This window comes from Oncorhynchus mykiss, chromosome 4 (genome assembly GCF_013265735.2).
Source record: "Oncorhynchus mykiss isolate Arlee chromosome 4, USDA_OmykA_1.1, whole genome shotgun sequence".
NCBI classification, from domain to species: Eukaryota; Metazoa; Chordata; class Actinopteri; order Salmoniformes; family Salmonidae; genus Oncorhynchus; species Oncorhynchus mykiss.
In genome coordinates this window covers 43,105,404-43,121,605 of record NC_048568.1, presented here as the reverse complement: position 1 = coordinate 43,121,605, position 16,202 = coordinate 43,105,404, and the positions used below count along the sequence as shown (strand labels likewise).

General features: G+C 46.5%; 1 protein-coding gene across 1 annotated transcript; it reads left to right on the top strand.

Annotated features, from left to right (window-relative positions):
- Positions 1–10,053: 10,053 nt before the first annotated feature.
- xkr6b (XK, Kell blood group complex subunit-related family, member 6b) lies at positions 10,054–12,462 on the top strand. The gene is made up of 2 exons (XM_021598543.2): positions 10,054–10,457; positions 11,468–12,462. Exons 1-2 carry the CDS (start codon positions 10,145–10,147, stop codon positions 12,436–12,438), a joined length of 1,284 nt encoding a protein of 427 aa, XP_021454218.2. The 5' UTR covers positions 10,054–10,144; the 3' UTR covers positions 12,439–12,462.
- The last annotated feature ends 3,740 nt before the right edge of the window (positions 12,463–16,202 follow it).

The following is a 16,202-nucleotide window of genomic DNA, read 5'->3' as shown; positions in this document are numbered from 1 at the left end:
CATCCCTACTGCCTCTGATCTGGAGGACTCACTAAACAGAGAACATCCCTGGTCCTCCCTACTACCTCTGATCTGGAGGACTCACTAAACAGAGAACATCCCTGGTCATCCCTACTGCCTCTGATCTGGAGGACTCACTAAACAGAGAACATCCCTGGTCATCCCTACTACCTCTGATCTGGAGAACTCACTAAACAGAGAACATCCCTGGTCATCCCTACTACCTCTGATCTGGAGGACTAACTAAACAGAGAACATCCCTGGTCCAACAAGTCCTCCATATCCCCTTGCCAGTCTCTATCACCTGCAGTGGCGTAAATATTGGTGGCCCATCCCCCTTTAGCCGCTCAAACACCCTCCTTACCAGCTCAGACAGTGTCTCCTGGACATTCCCAAGGAATCTCTCCAGCAGCCTAAGAGACGTTATTCCTGTTGGTTGTGCCCACAGTCGCTTCTGCACGGTGGCCGATTGAACCGATCTCAAAAGGATGGCTGGATTGTGGAGGATAGGCTCCTCCCACAACCCAGGCTCCACCCCCTTCTCGTGTGGGCCTCAGCAGCTGCCAGGCCCTCAGCACTGCAGAGTAGAAATCAGAGAGACCTGCTGTACTCAGCCTCTCCGGCTTCATGAGGAACAGTTGCCGGTCCAACCCTAATCCACCAGCTCTCCTCAGCAGCGCGCATGCTGGTTCCCTCCAGCCGACATCAGAATGGTACATCAGTCTCTGCGTCGTCTTTAGTCGGAAAGCAGCCATCCTGCTCTCCAGTTCCACCAGGCCCTGTCCTCCTTTGCTCTTGCCCCAGTTCACCTTAGCTGACGAAGCTCCCTCGTACACCTTCAGACTGGTCTCTAGTGCCTGCATATCCTGCCCATCCCTGACCATCACAGAAACGTAACCTGCATACGTCGACACTGATACTCTCGACAAGTCCAACACGTCCCTGATTAAGAACAAGTTGTACGTGATTGAGCGTCCCGGTACACAATATGTCTGGCCCTTGTGTACTGTTAGCGAGGACCTTGGCAAATATCTTGTAGTCCACACAGAGCAATGCCACACGACTCTCCTATACCGACGCACTCGCGCACCACGCAAATGAATTCCAGTCCGATTATTCCCCAGAATTCTTTATAAAACTCCACTAAAACATCTGGGTTACGGCCTCTGCCAGTTCATGGGACAACAGAGCAATGTCCATTTCATCCCTGCCAGAGAGAGCTTAGGGAGTTCTGCGAACAAGACCTGAGCACACATAGGATCACGCAGTTCTGCCCTAAACAACTCACTATAGAACTCCACAGTTCACTCCTGCATCTCTCCCCCACAGAGGTCACCCGCCCATCAGACAGCCGTAGACAATGCATATCCTCGGCTTCACCACTCTGTCTTTCCAAACCAAAAAGAAGGAGCTGGGAGCATCCATCTCCTTGAGCATGGAGAACCGATCTCTTACAAGTGCTCCCTTTGTTTTAACCTGGAAAAAACTACCCAGGTCCCTACGTAGTTCGGCTAAATTAGCCTGGAGGCCTACATTTCCTTGCCCCACTATCTCTACCTCCATCTCACTAATACTACGCTCTAGTTCCCCCAATACTCTCCTAGCCTCTGAGGATGAGAGAGCTGTATACTGTTGACAGAAAAGCCAAATTTGGACTTTTCCCACATCCCACCATTGACTCAGAGACTCATTCTCCTCTCCCCACCTTTCCCCCAAAAAAGTCTGGAAACCTGAGCAAAAAGTGGCATCTTGTAAGAGCTTTACATTAAACTTCCAACAGGATGCCTGCCGAGGCCCTGGGGAAATAGACAGCCCAGCCATGGTTATGTGGTGAAATCCCCACCAGGAGAATGGTAGCGCCCAACAGCCTATTGATCCGATTCCTGGACATGTAAAACTGATGGGGTCGGGCTGCACTCACCCCTAGACCCAAAGACCGTTACCCACGTATACAGTCTAGTGATGTCTCGTTCTCCAAACACCCAATAGATGAAACTGATTAATTGTGTCCTTTATCACCCCCCACTGAGACTGAATGAGGCTCCTCCCCATTTCTATCTTTAGAAAAATCCATGGTACAGTTCCAGTCCCCGCCGACCACCAGCGTCTCCTCAGGCGTTACCTGTGAGAGTTCCTGTCTAAGACACCCAAATAGAACCCCCTCTTTCTCTCCCTATGTTAGGCGCATACACATTTATAAGGACAAAACCCATGTTGTTAATTTCTGCTTTAACAACAAGCAGCCTACGTTTACACTCCTCCTTTGAGGAGGTTTTACAGACAGCCCCGGTGCTAAAGGACTGCCACCCCTACACTAAGATCTGTTCTATGGCTCAACACACAGACAGCCCCGGTGCTAAAGGACTGCCACCCCTGCACTAAGATCTGTGCTATGGCTCGGCACACTTGCCCCTTTCCACCAGAAAAAGACCAATAGGAAAGAAAGAGACCAATAGGAAAGAAAGAGACCAATAGGAAAGAAAGAGACCAATAGGAAAGAAAGAGACCAATAGGAAAGAAAGAGACCAATAGGAAAGAAAGAGACCAATAGCAAAGAAAGAGACCAATAGCAGAGAAAGAGACCAATCGGAAAGAAAGAGACCAATAGGAAAGAAAGAGACCAATAGCAGAGAAAGAGACCAATAGGAAAGAAAGAGACCAATAGCAAAGAAAGAGACCAATAGCAGAGAAAGAGACCAATAGGAAAGCTCAAAAAGCACCAATGCCAGAAGACAACTATTAATCTAAACAGCATAGGACGGTAGAGGCTTGCGCATGGTTGTGACCCACTTCCTCAACCTTAAACGTTTCCTGGGTGAGAGGACACCATGCCCCTCATTTTTTCATAGCGTGTTGCACTGATCTTACAAACTTTTCCTGATCGCAAAAAAAAAAGAGCTTCAAGATCAACCTTTTTTTTCTGTTAAGTCTCATTCAGGAACCTTGACGGTTCCCTCACCGTGAACTTTGACCCCTCTGCCTGACTGGCTGTCAGCTCTGGACCCATTGAGGAGGAGTCTGAATAAGAAAGCCTCCTCATCGTCTTCTTTTTCAGACTCACCATCCTCCTCCTCATCTCCATTGCCCATCTTGACCATCTGCCCTTTCTCTCTAGTCGGGACCTCCCCCCCAGCACCAGGCAAAGGTTCCTTAGTGCCTTAGACCACACAAGCCCCTCCCCTCCCACCTCCTTTCCTCACCCCCCTCAACCCCTCCCCTCCCAACTCCTTTCCTCTCCCCCCTCAGCCCCCCCCCCCTCAGCCCCTCCCCTCCCACCTCCTTTCCTCACCCCCCTCAGCCCCTCCCCTCCCACCTCCTTTTCTCTCCCCCCTCAACCCCTCCCCTCCCAACTCCTTTCCTCTCCCCCCTCAGCCCCCCCCCCCCTCAACCCCTCCCCTCCCACCTCCTTTCCTCTCCCCCCTCAGCCCCTCCCCTCCCACCTCCCCCCCTCACCCCCTCCCTTCCCACCTCCTTTCCTCTCCCCCCTCAGCCCCTCCCCTCCCACCTCCTTTCATGACTAACATGACTAGACCCAGACTCATTTATACCACCATCTATAACCTGACTAGACCTTCCGGTTACTAGTCCAACGATCTAACCACTAGGCTACCCTGCCGTGGTTAACGGCATCTGCCTGAAAACCTGCCGACAGTACATGAAGACCGTTAGCAAACCTACCAAACCGATTCCGTTCTTTCCCGATTTGATCATCTGAATCATGTAGATTCGCAACTACCACCCTAGTCGAAGGAGTCGAAAGAGGAGAAACCTCCTCCACCTTAACTCCAATATCAGGAGCACACCTGAATCCATGCCGTATAATGACAGCATCTCCTCCGTGCTAGGCTGCGAAGCCATCACGCAAACCCCAGGAAACTAAACCTCTGTCCTCTTCCTCCGTAACTTTGAAATTAACCAGTGGGTACCGCTAAGCTAACAGTGCGTTAACCCTCCACCATAGATAATAACAATTGAAAGAAAACACTAAGTAAAAAAAAAGAAAATAAGTAACTGTTCTCCTGTGATTATTATTATTCGACCATGCTGGTCATTTATGAACAGTTGAACATCTTGGCCATGTTACGTTATAATCTCCACCCGGCACAGCCAGAAGAAGACTGGCCATCCCACATATGCTCTCTCTAATTCTCTCTTTCTTTCTCTCTCTTGGAGGACCTGAGCCCTAGGACCATGCCCCAGGAATACCTGACATGATGACTCCTTGCTGTCCCCAGTCCACCTGACTGTGCTGCTGCTCCAGTTTCAACTGTTCTGCCTGTGATTATTATTCGACCATGCTGGTCATTTATGAACATTTGAACATCTTGGCCATGTTCTGTTATAATCTCCACCCGGCACAACCAGAAGAGGACTGGCCACCCCACATAGCCTGGTTCCTCTCTATGTTTCTTCCTAGGTTTTGGCCTTTCTAGGGAGTTTTTCCCAGCCACCGTGCTTCTACACCTGCATTGCTTGCTGTTTGGGGTTTTAGGCTGAGTTTCTGTACAGCACTTTGAGATATCAGCTGATGTACGAAGGGCTATATAAATACATTTGGTTTGATTTGAAGTAAGGATGGAGCCCTCCACATGGCTTCTCAACAACAAAAGACTCCCAGCATGCACTGAGAAATAGAGAGAGACCAGTGAAGAACAAACACCATTGTAAATACAACCCATATTAATGTTGATTTATTTTCCCTTTTGTACTTTAACCATTTGCACATCATTACAACACTGTATATAGACATAATATGACATTTCAAATGTTTATATTCTTTTGCAACTTACACTCTTTTGGAGTGTGATGGTCACTGTTCATTTTTAATTGTTTATTTCTGGTACTGGTTCCCACGGACACAGTAGTGTAATCTGACACCACTTGAAACTGGGATGTCCCTCCTACCATTTTCATTCGCTCCTCTGACTGTCCATCAACTCCTTGTTCTGAACCCTACGTCACAGCCACTGACAAAGCACATGCCTGCCATGCTTACATCTAAGGAGAGAGTGCAATTATCACTATAGCACATTCAGAGATCGATTTATAGCCATTAATCTAAAATTATTCATAGATTTTAAACAAAAAAAAAACACTTTCTGATTGTCATAAATGTAGAAGATTAGGGGCAGATGTTTTGATCAAGAGAGACGTTTAGAAAATATGCACATTTTCTCTAACACTAAACATTCAAATATGTATTTTACAGTTATAAGGAAGGTGAAATCTTATAGTTAGCAGTTTTATAATTTCATTATAATATATTTAGAAAGCATATAAGTCATTTCAAGCCTTATTCATGCAGTTTTGTTGAATAGGAAATACGTTGTATAAAATATTTCATATTTTCATATTTTTAGCATATTTGTACTGTACACTTGAGCTTGTGTCCTCAAAAGTGACTACACCTCAGCAATTTACATACAAAAAAAAGATCAGAAAGGTGAGATTTGAATCATTCTTGGAGTATGCAGTATTGCTAGTTATTGTTTAAAGTCCTCTCATGATAAATAACTAAATACATAGATCACATTTGAGAGGATATGTAGTTACATTTAAGAGGTTTAACCGTAACTTTAACTTGAACCCTTAAGACCTAACACTAACCCCTAGCCTAGCTAATCTTAGCCACCTAGCTAACGTTAGCATTAGCTACCTAGCCACCTAGCTAACGATAGCATTAGCTGCCTAGCCACCTAGCTAACGATATTATTATCTACCTAGCCACCTAGCTAATGTTAGCATTAGCTACCTAGCCACCTAGCTAACGATAGCATTATCTACCTAGCCACCTAGCTAACGATAGCATTAGCAACCTAGCCACCTAGCTAACGATAGCATTATCTACCTAGACACCTAGATAACGATAGCATTAGCAACCTAGCCACCTAGCATGCGTTAGCTACAACAAATTGTAATTCGTAAACATATCATACGTTTGTCAAATTCCTAACATATTGTACAACTTGCAATTGTAAAGCGTAACGTATCATACCAAAATGATTGATGGACATCCACAAATGAATACATATCTAGTTGGAGCGTCTCAGATTGACATTTATTGTGTGACGTCTACCCCTGGGTCCAGGTTGGTTTGACTGGTAATGATGAGCTGACATCAAAGTTAGCTGGCTACCTTAATAATAATAATGCTTTCTGGAATACCCCCAATGGTCCAATTTTGGGTTATTTAGAATAGATTTAGAGGTAAATAGTAAGTAGTATTCCACTGCCCTCACGCCAGCCAGACAAAACAACAGCCATGAGCATCGGAACCTAACATGACCCCTTTATGCCTAACACTGAACTGTGCATAACCGACTCTTAATTTAGACACAAACAACAACATCCCTCCTCTCCTCTCCCGTCCCCTCCCCTCCCCTCCCATTACAACTGTGGTGATGTCTGGAAAGCAAACCAGCGTGATTCTCAATGACTAAGACACTCTGTGATAGCACTCTGTATTTAGAAGTACAACTACGTCCTCACTTCACTGTTTGTTTTGAGAGAGAGAGAGAGAGAGAGAGAGAGAGAGAGAGGGGGGGGGGGGGAGACAGAGAGAGACAGCGAGAGAGAGAGAGAGAGAGAGAGAGAGAGAGAGAGAGAGAGATGGGGGGGAGACAGAGAGAGACAGCGAGAGAGAGAGAGAGAGAGAGAGAGAGAGAGGGGGGGGGGGGAGACAGAGAGAGACAGCGAGAGAGAGACACAGAGGAGGGAGGGGGGGGGGGGAGGGGAGGGGGAGTTAGAGAAAAAGCTATTTCTGTCCCTGCCACGCTATTGTCCTCGCTTGAATGGCTTCACATCAAGGGTAGATGCATTTAGACACTGTGCCAGCTCAGTTAGGCAGACAGAGATTGTTGCTAGGCCAGCCAGCCAGCTAGTTGGCCAGACATGCAGCTCTCTCCACTACTAGGTGGAGGGGATTCTAAAGACACTACCAAATGGAGCTACACTACTAACCATGAGTATGACATCCTGGCATTTAAACATACTATTAAACATTATATTTTTGCATACCCAGTCAGAGTAGTATTTCAACTGTAAGTTATGGACAATAGAAGCTTCCAGAATATTCTCAAAAGGTCATGAGAGGTTAACTGTATATTAAACGCTAGAGCCAAATTCATAGGAAGAAAATAAATTCATGCCACATTGGCTTCTTAAATCATCCAAAAGCTACTGTTTACCACAGAGAGAGTTCGATTCTATCTGTTCTCCCTCTCTCTCTCTCTTTCTCTTTCCTGGCTGGCAAAGTACCAGGATGTTGTGTCTGGTTTTGAATCTGAATTTCGAGAATTTAATTTGAAAACTGAATCTGAACGCATCTGAGAGTTGAATATATGAAACTTTGATCAACTTGGAATGTTTGTAAACTTGATACACAGACACTTAATGTAATATCTACTATATTGAAACTGAATATATAAATATTCAATTTGAATATTCAATTCAATTGAAATGTTATGTTTTAACTGAGTGCGATATTCATTCAGTTCAGTTTCCAATCATGAAATAAAATTATTCCGTGTGGGCATTACAAATTAAAAATATTCAATAAATATTCAATATCCTAATACAAATTCTAAATGATGGAATTCAAATACGATTTCTGTTGGCACTGAAATCACTTCAGTGAATGTCGAACTAAACCGAACAGACTGGTGAATGAACGAGTAACAGATTACATTATATTGTTACGCTGTTACCCTGTTACCCTGTTACGCTGTTACCCTGTTACGCTGTTACCCTGTTACACTGTTACCCTGTTACCCTGTTACCCTGTTACAATGTTACGCTGTTACCCTGTTACACTGTTACCCTGTTACCCTGTTACAATGTTACACTGTTACCCTGTTACACTGTTACCCTGTTATGCTGTTACCCTGTTACGCTGTTATGCTGTTACCCTGTTACGCTGTTACCCTGTTACCCTGTTACGCTGTTACCCTGTTACGCTGTTACCCTGTTACACTGTTACCCTGTTACCCTGTTACCCTGTTACAATGTTACGCTGTTACCCTGTTACACTGTTACCCTGTTACCCTGTTACCCTGTTACAATGTTACACTGTTACCCTGTTACACTGTTACCCTGTTATGCTGTTACCCTGTTACGCTGTTATGCTGTTACCCTGTTACGCTGTTACCCTGTTACCCTGTTACGCTGTTACCCTGTTACGCTGTTACCCTGTTACCCTGTTACCCTGTTACACTGTTACTCTGTTACGCTGTTACCCTGTTACCCTGTTACGCTGTTACCCTGTTACGCTGTTACCCTGTTACGCTGTTACCCGGTTACGATGTTACCCTGTTACACTGTTACCCTGTTACACTGTTACTCTGTTACCCTGTTACCCTGTTACCCTTTATGCTGTTACCCTGTTACCCTGTTACGCTGTTACCCTGTTACCATGTTACCCTGTTACCCTGTTACACTGTTACCATGTTACAATGTTACCCTGTTACACTGTTACCCTGTTACCCTGTTACCCTGTTACGCTGTTACGCTGTTACCCTGTTACGCTGTTACGCTGTTACCCTGTTACTCTGTTACCCTGTTACCATGTTACCCTGTTACACTGTTACAATGTTACCCTGTTACACTGTTACGCTGTTACCCTGTTACCCTGTTACCCTGTTACACTGTTAGCCTGTTACGCTGTTACCCTGTTACGCTGTTACCCTGTTACCCTGTTACGCTGTTACGCTGTTACCCTGTTACGCTGTTACGCTGTTACCCTGTTACGCTGTTACGCTGTTACCCTGTTACTCTGTTACCCTGTTACCATGTTACCCTGTTACACTGTTACAATGTTACCCTGTTACACTGTTACGCTGTTACCCTGTTACCCTGTTACCCTGTTACACTGTTAGCCTGTTACGCTGTTACCCTGTTACGCTGTTACCCTGTTACCCTGTTACGCTGTTACGCTGTTACCCTGTTACGCTGTTACGCTGTTACCCTGTTACCCTGTTACACTGTTACCCTGTTACGCTGTTACGCTGTTACCCTGTTACGCTGTTACGCTGTTACCCTGTTACCCTGTTACGCTGTTACCCTGTTAACCTGTTACCCTGTTACGCTGTTAACCTGTTACCCTGTTACGCTGTTACCCTGTTACCCTGTTACCCTGTTACGATGTTACCCTGTTACAATGTTACACTGTTGAGCGTAAAAGACCCAGCAGCGTTGCAGTTCTTGACACAAACCGTTGCGCCTGGCACCTACCACCAAACTCCGTTCAAAGGCACTTCAATCTTTTGTCTTACCCATTCACCCTCTGAATGACACACACATACACAATCAACGTCTCAATTGGCACAAGGCTTAAAAATCCTTCTTTAACCTGTCTCCTCCCCTTCATCTACACTGGCTGACGTGGATTTAACCAGTGACATCAATAAGGGATCATATCTTTCACCTGGATTCACCTGGTTAGTCTGTCATGGAAAGAGCAGGTGTTCCTAATGTTTTGTACACTCTGTGTATTGTCTTGGCCTGTGTGTGTGTGTGTGTGTGTGTGTGTGTGTGTGTGTGTGTGTGTGTGTGTGTGTGTGTGTGTGTGTGTGTGTGTGTGTGTGTGTGTGTGTGTGTGTGTGTGTGTGTGTGTGTGTGTGTGTGTGTGTGTGCACTCACATGCAGCAAAAGGGGAAAGTGAGACGTTTGTTTGATCACTGTCATTAATCGTCAACACATCAGACACAGTTTCAAATCAAGAAATTCAAGTTCAATTTATTGACAAGACAAAAGGAGCTGATTGTGGACTACGGGAAACGGAGGGCTGAGCAAGTGTAACGGATGTGTAACGGCTAACTTAGTTAGCGGTGGTGCGCGTTAAATAGCGTTTCAATCGGTGACGTCACTTGCTCTGAGACCTTGAAGTAGTGGTTCCCCCTTTGCTCTGCAACGGTATCCACGATGGTATTCTGTGTCAGCTAGCGATATTAAAAAAAAAAAATATTTTTCACATAAAAAAATTCCACAAAATATTTCCCCCAAAAAATGTTAATAAAAAAAAATGTGGAACCCCTGCATACCTTGGTGGACCGCAGACCCCAGTTTGAAAACCTCTGAACTAGACTTAATCTCCCCTCTTCTTTCCTTCCTTCCTTCCTTCCTCTCTCTCTCTTTCTCTCCACGTCCCATGATCCAGAGAAACCGGGCCGAGACCCTGCAATGTAAGAAGAATAGGGGTTCCACAGGGCTCTGTGTTGGGTTAAATATCTTTCTCTCTCTTTCTCTCCACGTCTCCTCTGTCAGGTACATCCGTACCATGTACCTGGGCATCCAGAGTCATCGTCGGAAGGAGAACCAGAGGCGGTTCTACTGGGCCATGATGTATGAGTACGCTGACGTCAACATGCTGCGTCTGCTGGAGACCTTCCTGGAGTCAGCTCCTCAGCTGGTCCTGCAGCTCTGTATCATGATCCAGAGGAACCGGGCCGAGACCCTGCAATGTAAGAAGAATAGGGGTTCCACAGGGCTCTGTGTTGGGTTAAATATCATTATTATTATTACTGATATTTGTTAGCAAACTTTCAACATTCATTCTTTCTGATTGTAGGTATAAAAGAATACTCCTGAATATCCCATTCTCCGATTTCGACACAAAACTTGGAAATTTGACATTAAGTGCCATTTTGATTTAAACTGTTTCGTGTGTGAAAAAATAATATGGGGAATATTACAACAAATAACAAACGTGGAGTTTCCTGAATGTTGAAGTATATATTATATATATTATCACAGCGGTTTATTTATTGTGGAGCTCAATCGACGGGAGCTGTAAATGCCAGACCAATTCTCATGTTGCAGGGTGATAGCAGAGCATCGACTGCTATGCCGATGTTATTGCTGATGTCAATGCTGATGTCTCGATCAACATGGACTGGTGTAGTAAACAAGAAATACTAATAATAATAATAATAATAATAATAATAATAATCTAATATGGGAAAGTAGTGTGTTTTAACCATCAATAATGTTTCTGAATATCACACTATTTTAGAACGTAACAGTTTGATTCACTCGTTCACTGCAATGAATATGCATATTCAAATTTACGTTTTGCTAGTTCAATATTTCATTAAATAGTTTATTAGAATATTTAGCTAAAATGGCATTATGTGTTTAATGTGATTATTCTTTGAGTCAAGGCTAGGAATAAATCAGCATTTTTCTACATAAATGATTTATCGCCAGTTTATCATCAAACAGTTTGACTGTCCTGCAGACACTGATTCTTCCTTTCTCTCAGACAGAAATGATCACCTTGTCTTCTCTCTATTCCCCCCCCCCCCTCTCTCTCTCTCTTAATTGTTCTCTCTGTTCATTACTTTTTTCTGCTCTGCCACTCTTTCTCTCTCTCTCACTCTCTCTGTCTCTCTCTCCCTCTCTCTGTCTCTCTCTCCCTCTCTCTGTCTCTCTCTCTCTGTCTCTCTCTCTCTCCCCCTCTCCTCTCCCCCAGGTATGTCTGTGCTTGCCTCTCTGCTGTCTCTGTCCTGGGTGCTGGCCTCCTATCACAAGCTCCTGCGTGACTCCCGTGACGACAAGAAGAGTCTGAGCTACCGTGGGGCCCTGGTACACCTGTTCTGGCGTCTCTTCACCATCTCTTCCCGGGTCCTCTCCTTCGCCCTGTTCGCCTCCGTGTTCCATCTCTACTTCGGCATCTTCGTGGTGCTGCACTGGTGCGCCATGGCCTTCTGGGTAATCCACGGTGGCACCGACTTCTGCATGTCCAAGTGGGAGGAAGTCCTGTTTAACATGGTTGTGGGTGTGGTCTATGTGTTCTGCTGGTTCAACGTGAGAGAGGGTCGGACGCGCTACCGTATGGTCACCTACTACACCGTGGTGCTACTGGAGAACGCCGTGCTCACCGCTCTCTGGTACGCCTACCGCGACCCCGCCACCACCGACGCCTACGCCGGCTCCGCCCTCTGCAGCGTCTTCCTGTGCTTCGCCTCGGGCGTGGCCTGCATGGTGCTGTATTACGGGGTGCTGCACCCCATGGGCCCAGGGCTCCGGGTCCTGGCCTCCTCCTGCTGCGCTGAACTGCTGTGGGGGCTCCCCCTGCCCCCTGAGGCCGAACCCATGGCCCCCACCCCGGGTCCCAGAGGCTCCCAGGCCACCCCGACACGGGCCATGGCAGGGGACTATGAAGGAGAGTATGAAGCGGCTACAGACACCTGTCTGCCTGTGTTCCAGGTGAGGTCCACAGAACCGGTGGACGCGGCCGGGAGACCCATCCGGCCAGAGGGGCCCCTCATCAAGATAGACATGCCCAGAAAGCGCTACCCGGCCTGGGACGCACACTTTGTGGACCGGCGACTGCGCAGGACCATAAACGTACTGCAGTACATCAGCCCCAACGCGGTGGGCATCAGGTATAGGGATGGACCGCTTCTCTATGAGTTACTGCAGTACGAGTCCTCTCTCTGAAGGAAAACTCTTCCTTCCTTCTCTCTCTCTCTCTCTCTCTCTCTCTCTCTCTCTCTCTCTCTCTCTCTCTCTCTCTCTCTCTCTCTCTCTCTCTCTCTCTCTCTCTCTCTCTCTCTCTCTCTCTCTCTCTCTCTCTCTCTCTCTCTCTCTCTCTCTCTCTCTCTCTCTCTCTCTCTCTCTCTCTGTTCTTTCTTTCATTGGATCTTCTCCCCACGTCTTCATTTGGTGCTCTTACTCTTTACCGTCCCTCATCCAATCCCCTGCAGGAACCCTGTGTGTGTGTGTGTGTGTGTGTGTGTGCGTGTGCGCGTGTGCGCGTGTGTGTTGTGAACTCTACCAAGAAACTGTCAAGACTACTATACAATACAATACAATACAATACAATCATACTTTATTTTAGGAAAACAAAACATGCAGAGAAAGAGATCTATCTGATTTCTTAAGTCCTCGGTTATCAACCCGTTATCTGTCTGTGTGTCTGTCTGAGAGTGTATGACTCTATAACTACCAAGTGTTTTCATATACTGTGTTGATGATGATGATGATATTACCTGTGTGGTGGTGGGGTGGGTGGGCGGGGGACGTGTTGTTCCTGTCATGTGACCCGGTGCAATGCCTGATGGGAATGATGGAGGAGGGTTGAAGCTGCACCACGACACTAAGCTTACTGCCATATCTTTAGAGAATTTAACTCTTAAAAACGGATGAACATAGATGACAGACTATCAGACCAAATAAAGAAGCCCTTACAGTCGAGAAGCACACAGGTGTCAGATTACAAAAGGAACACATTAGGTACAATTAGACATTTATTTTTTAATGTCTGCACAACATGCTACGATGAACGTTGACCATCGCCTCCCCAGCCTTGGACAATGTGGCGTATCATGCCATTCCTTCTGCAGCGGGTTATCCCTAAGCACAGGTCTTTGGACCAGCTCTCTCTTCGCCAAATCCTCACTTCCAGTTGTTTGACGGGCGAAAAGGTTAAACTGACCTTGAATCAGAGCTTATAAGTTCCACCGATACAGCGACAAACAGGGGCCTCTGCGGGTAGCAGTCGGTCACAGCGTGCTAGATGTGGCCTAGCTATGGCAGCGTTTCTCAGCTCCAGTACTCTGGTACCACCAACTGAACTTATTTTGGCTGTGGCCCCCGGACAAGCACAACTGATTCTACTTGTCAACTGATCTTCAAGCTCTTGACAAGTTGAATCATGTTTTTTTTGTGGGGGGGGGGGGGGGGGGGGGGGGGTTCATTACAAACGTGTCCTGTTTGGGGGATACTGGGGGACCGGAGTTGGGAAACCCTAATCTATGGTACATGCCTGTCTGGCAGTGAATTCAGTTGGATCCAGATGAGACAGGCATTTCGTTTTGACACTAATCATAGGCTATGAATTCCTCTAGCACAGAAGACAACGTTTAGAGGTGTTTCTGCACTTACAGCACAACCGGGTGAAACGTGTCTTTCTTTCCAGAAAACCCAGAGTTATGACATTCCAAAGAACTTTGCTTTCGTTTTTTTTTATTTTTTTAACAAACAAACTAAATTCTGAATAGGAATAAGGCAAATGTGAAAAATACATGAAATAAGTTTGGATGTCACGGGGGGAGACTGTCGAAGAGCAAGAATCAAACAGCAATGGGATGTGATGATGAACAGAACAGAGTGGTGTAAAGACAGTGTTTCACCTCCAGCATTCCCTGCTGCTTCACTATTCCTCCAGCATTCCCTGCTGTTCCAGTATTCCTCCAGCATTCCCTGCTGTTTCACTATTCCTCCAGCATTCCCTGCTGTTTCACTATTCCTCCAGCATTCCCTGCTGTTCCACTATTCCTCCAGCATTCCCTGCTGTTTCACTATTCCTCCAGCATTCCCTGCTGTTCCACTATTCCTCCAGCATTCCCTGCTGTTTCACTATTCCTCCAGCATTCCCTGCTGTTTCACTATTCCTCCAGCATTCCCTGCTGTTCCACTATTCCTCCAGCATTCCCTGCTGCTTCACTATTCCTCCAGCATTCCCTGCTGTTCCACTATTCCTCCAGCATTCCCTGCTGTTCCACTATTCCTCCAGCATTCCCTGCTGTTTCACTATTCCTCCAGCATTCCCTGCTGCTCCACTATTCCTCCAGCATTCCCTACTGCTCCACTATTCCTCCAGCATTCCCTGCTGCTCCACTATTCCTCCAGCATTCCCTGCTGCTCCACTATTCCTCCAGCATTCCCTGCTGCTCCACTATTCCTCCAGCATTCCCTGCTGCTCCACTATTCCTCCAGCATTCCCTGCTGTTCCACTATTCCTCCAGAATTCCCTGCTGTTCCACTATTCCTCCAGCATTCCCTGCTGTTCCACTATTCCTCCAGCATTCCCTGCTGTTCCACTATTCCTCCAGCATTCCCTGCTGCTCCACTATTCCTCCAGCATTCCCTGCTGTTCCACTATTCCTCCAGCATTCCCTGCTGTTCCACTATTCCTCCAGCATTCCCTGCTGTTCCACTATTCCTCCAGCATTCCCTGCTGTTCCACTATTCCTCCAGCATTCCCTGCTGTTCCACTATTCCTCCAGCATTCCCTGCTGTTCCACTATTCCTCCAGCATTCCCTGCTGTTCCACTATTCCTCCAGCATTCCCTGCTGTTCCACTATTCCTCCAGCATTCCCTGCTGCTCCACTATTCCTCCAGCATTCCCTGCTGCTCCACTATTCCTCCAGCATTCCCTGCTGCTGGAGAGATACTATCAGTGTTCTGTACTCTACCACACCCTCCCTCTTTCTCCTCCACACACTTTCATTCTCTCTACCTCACCTTTGTTTTACCATGGAGGTATGAGGTTGAACAATAAGCTCATTGGGTGCAAATACGTGTCGGAAGGTTTTCCAAAAAACAGAAACGTTGCCAAGCACGTGTTCATATTTCTATCATATTGTTATACTACCACTCTTGTTGTTGTTGTCCTTTTCTTTTCGTACTCGTTAAAACGCTGCTGATGATGATGATACTTTGCCTGAATGCACCATATTTTATTTGTGATTATTTTTTTTACTCAACACGTTGCAGTGTGTGTGTTAAACGGTATACTCGTCTTTGCAGTGTGTGTGTTAAACGGTATACTCGTCTTTGCAGTGAGTGTTAAACTGTATACGGTGGTATACTGCCGAGGGAGTACAGGTCAACGGTGCAGGCTACTGCTAGAGCAGTTCAAAACAAAGCCAAATCACATGTCATATAGTACTGTCTCCCCTAGCTCCTAGCTCCTAGCTCCTAGCTCCTAGCTCCTAGCTCCTAGCTCCTTGACCTCTAGGACTAGTCAATACAATACATACAGGTGTGCCATGTTCCCTCCTGAGTATACAGGGGCTAACTACTCCTGAGTCTAGAGGGGCTAGCTACTCCTGAGTCTAGAGGGGCTAGCTACTCCTGAGTCTATAGGGGCCAGCTACTCCTGAGTCTAGAGGGGCTAGCTACTCCTGAGTTTATAGGGGCTAGCTACTCCTGAGTCTATAGGGGCCAGCTATTCCTGAGTTTATAGGGGCTAGCTACTCCTGAGTTTATAGGAGCTAGCTACTCCTGAGTCTATGGTCTATAGGAGCTAGCTACTCCTGAGTCTATAGGGGCTAGCTACTCCTGAGTCTAGAGGGGCTAGCTACTCCTGAGTCTATAGGGGCCAGCTACTCCTGAGTCTCCAGGGGCTAACTACTCCTGAGTCTATGGGAGCTGGCTACTCCTGAGTTTATAGGAGCTAGCTACTCCTGAGTCTAGA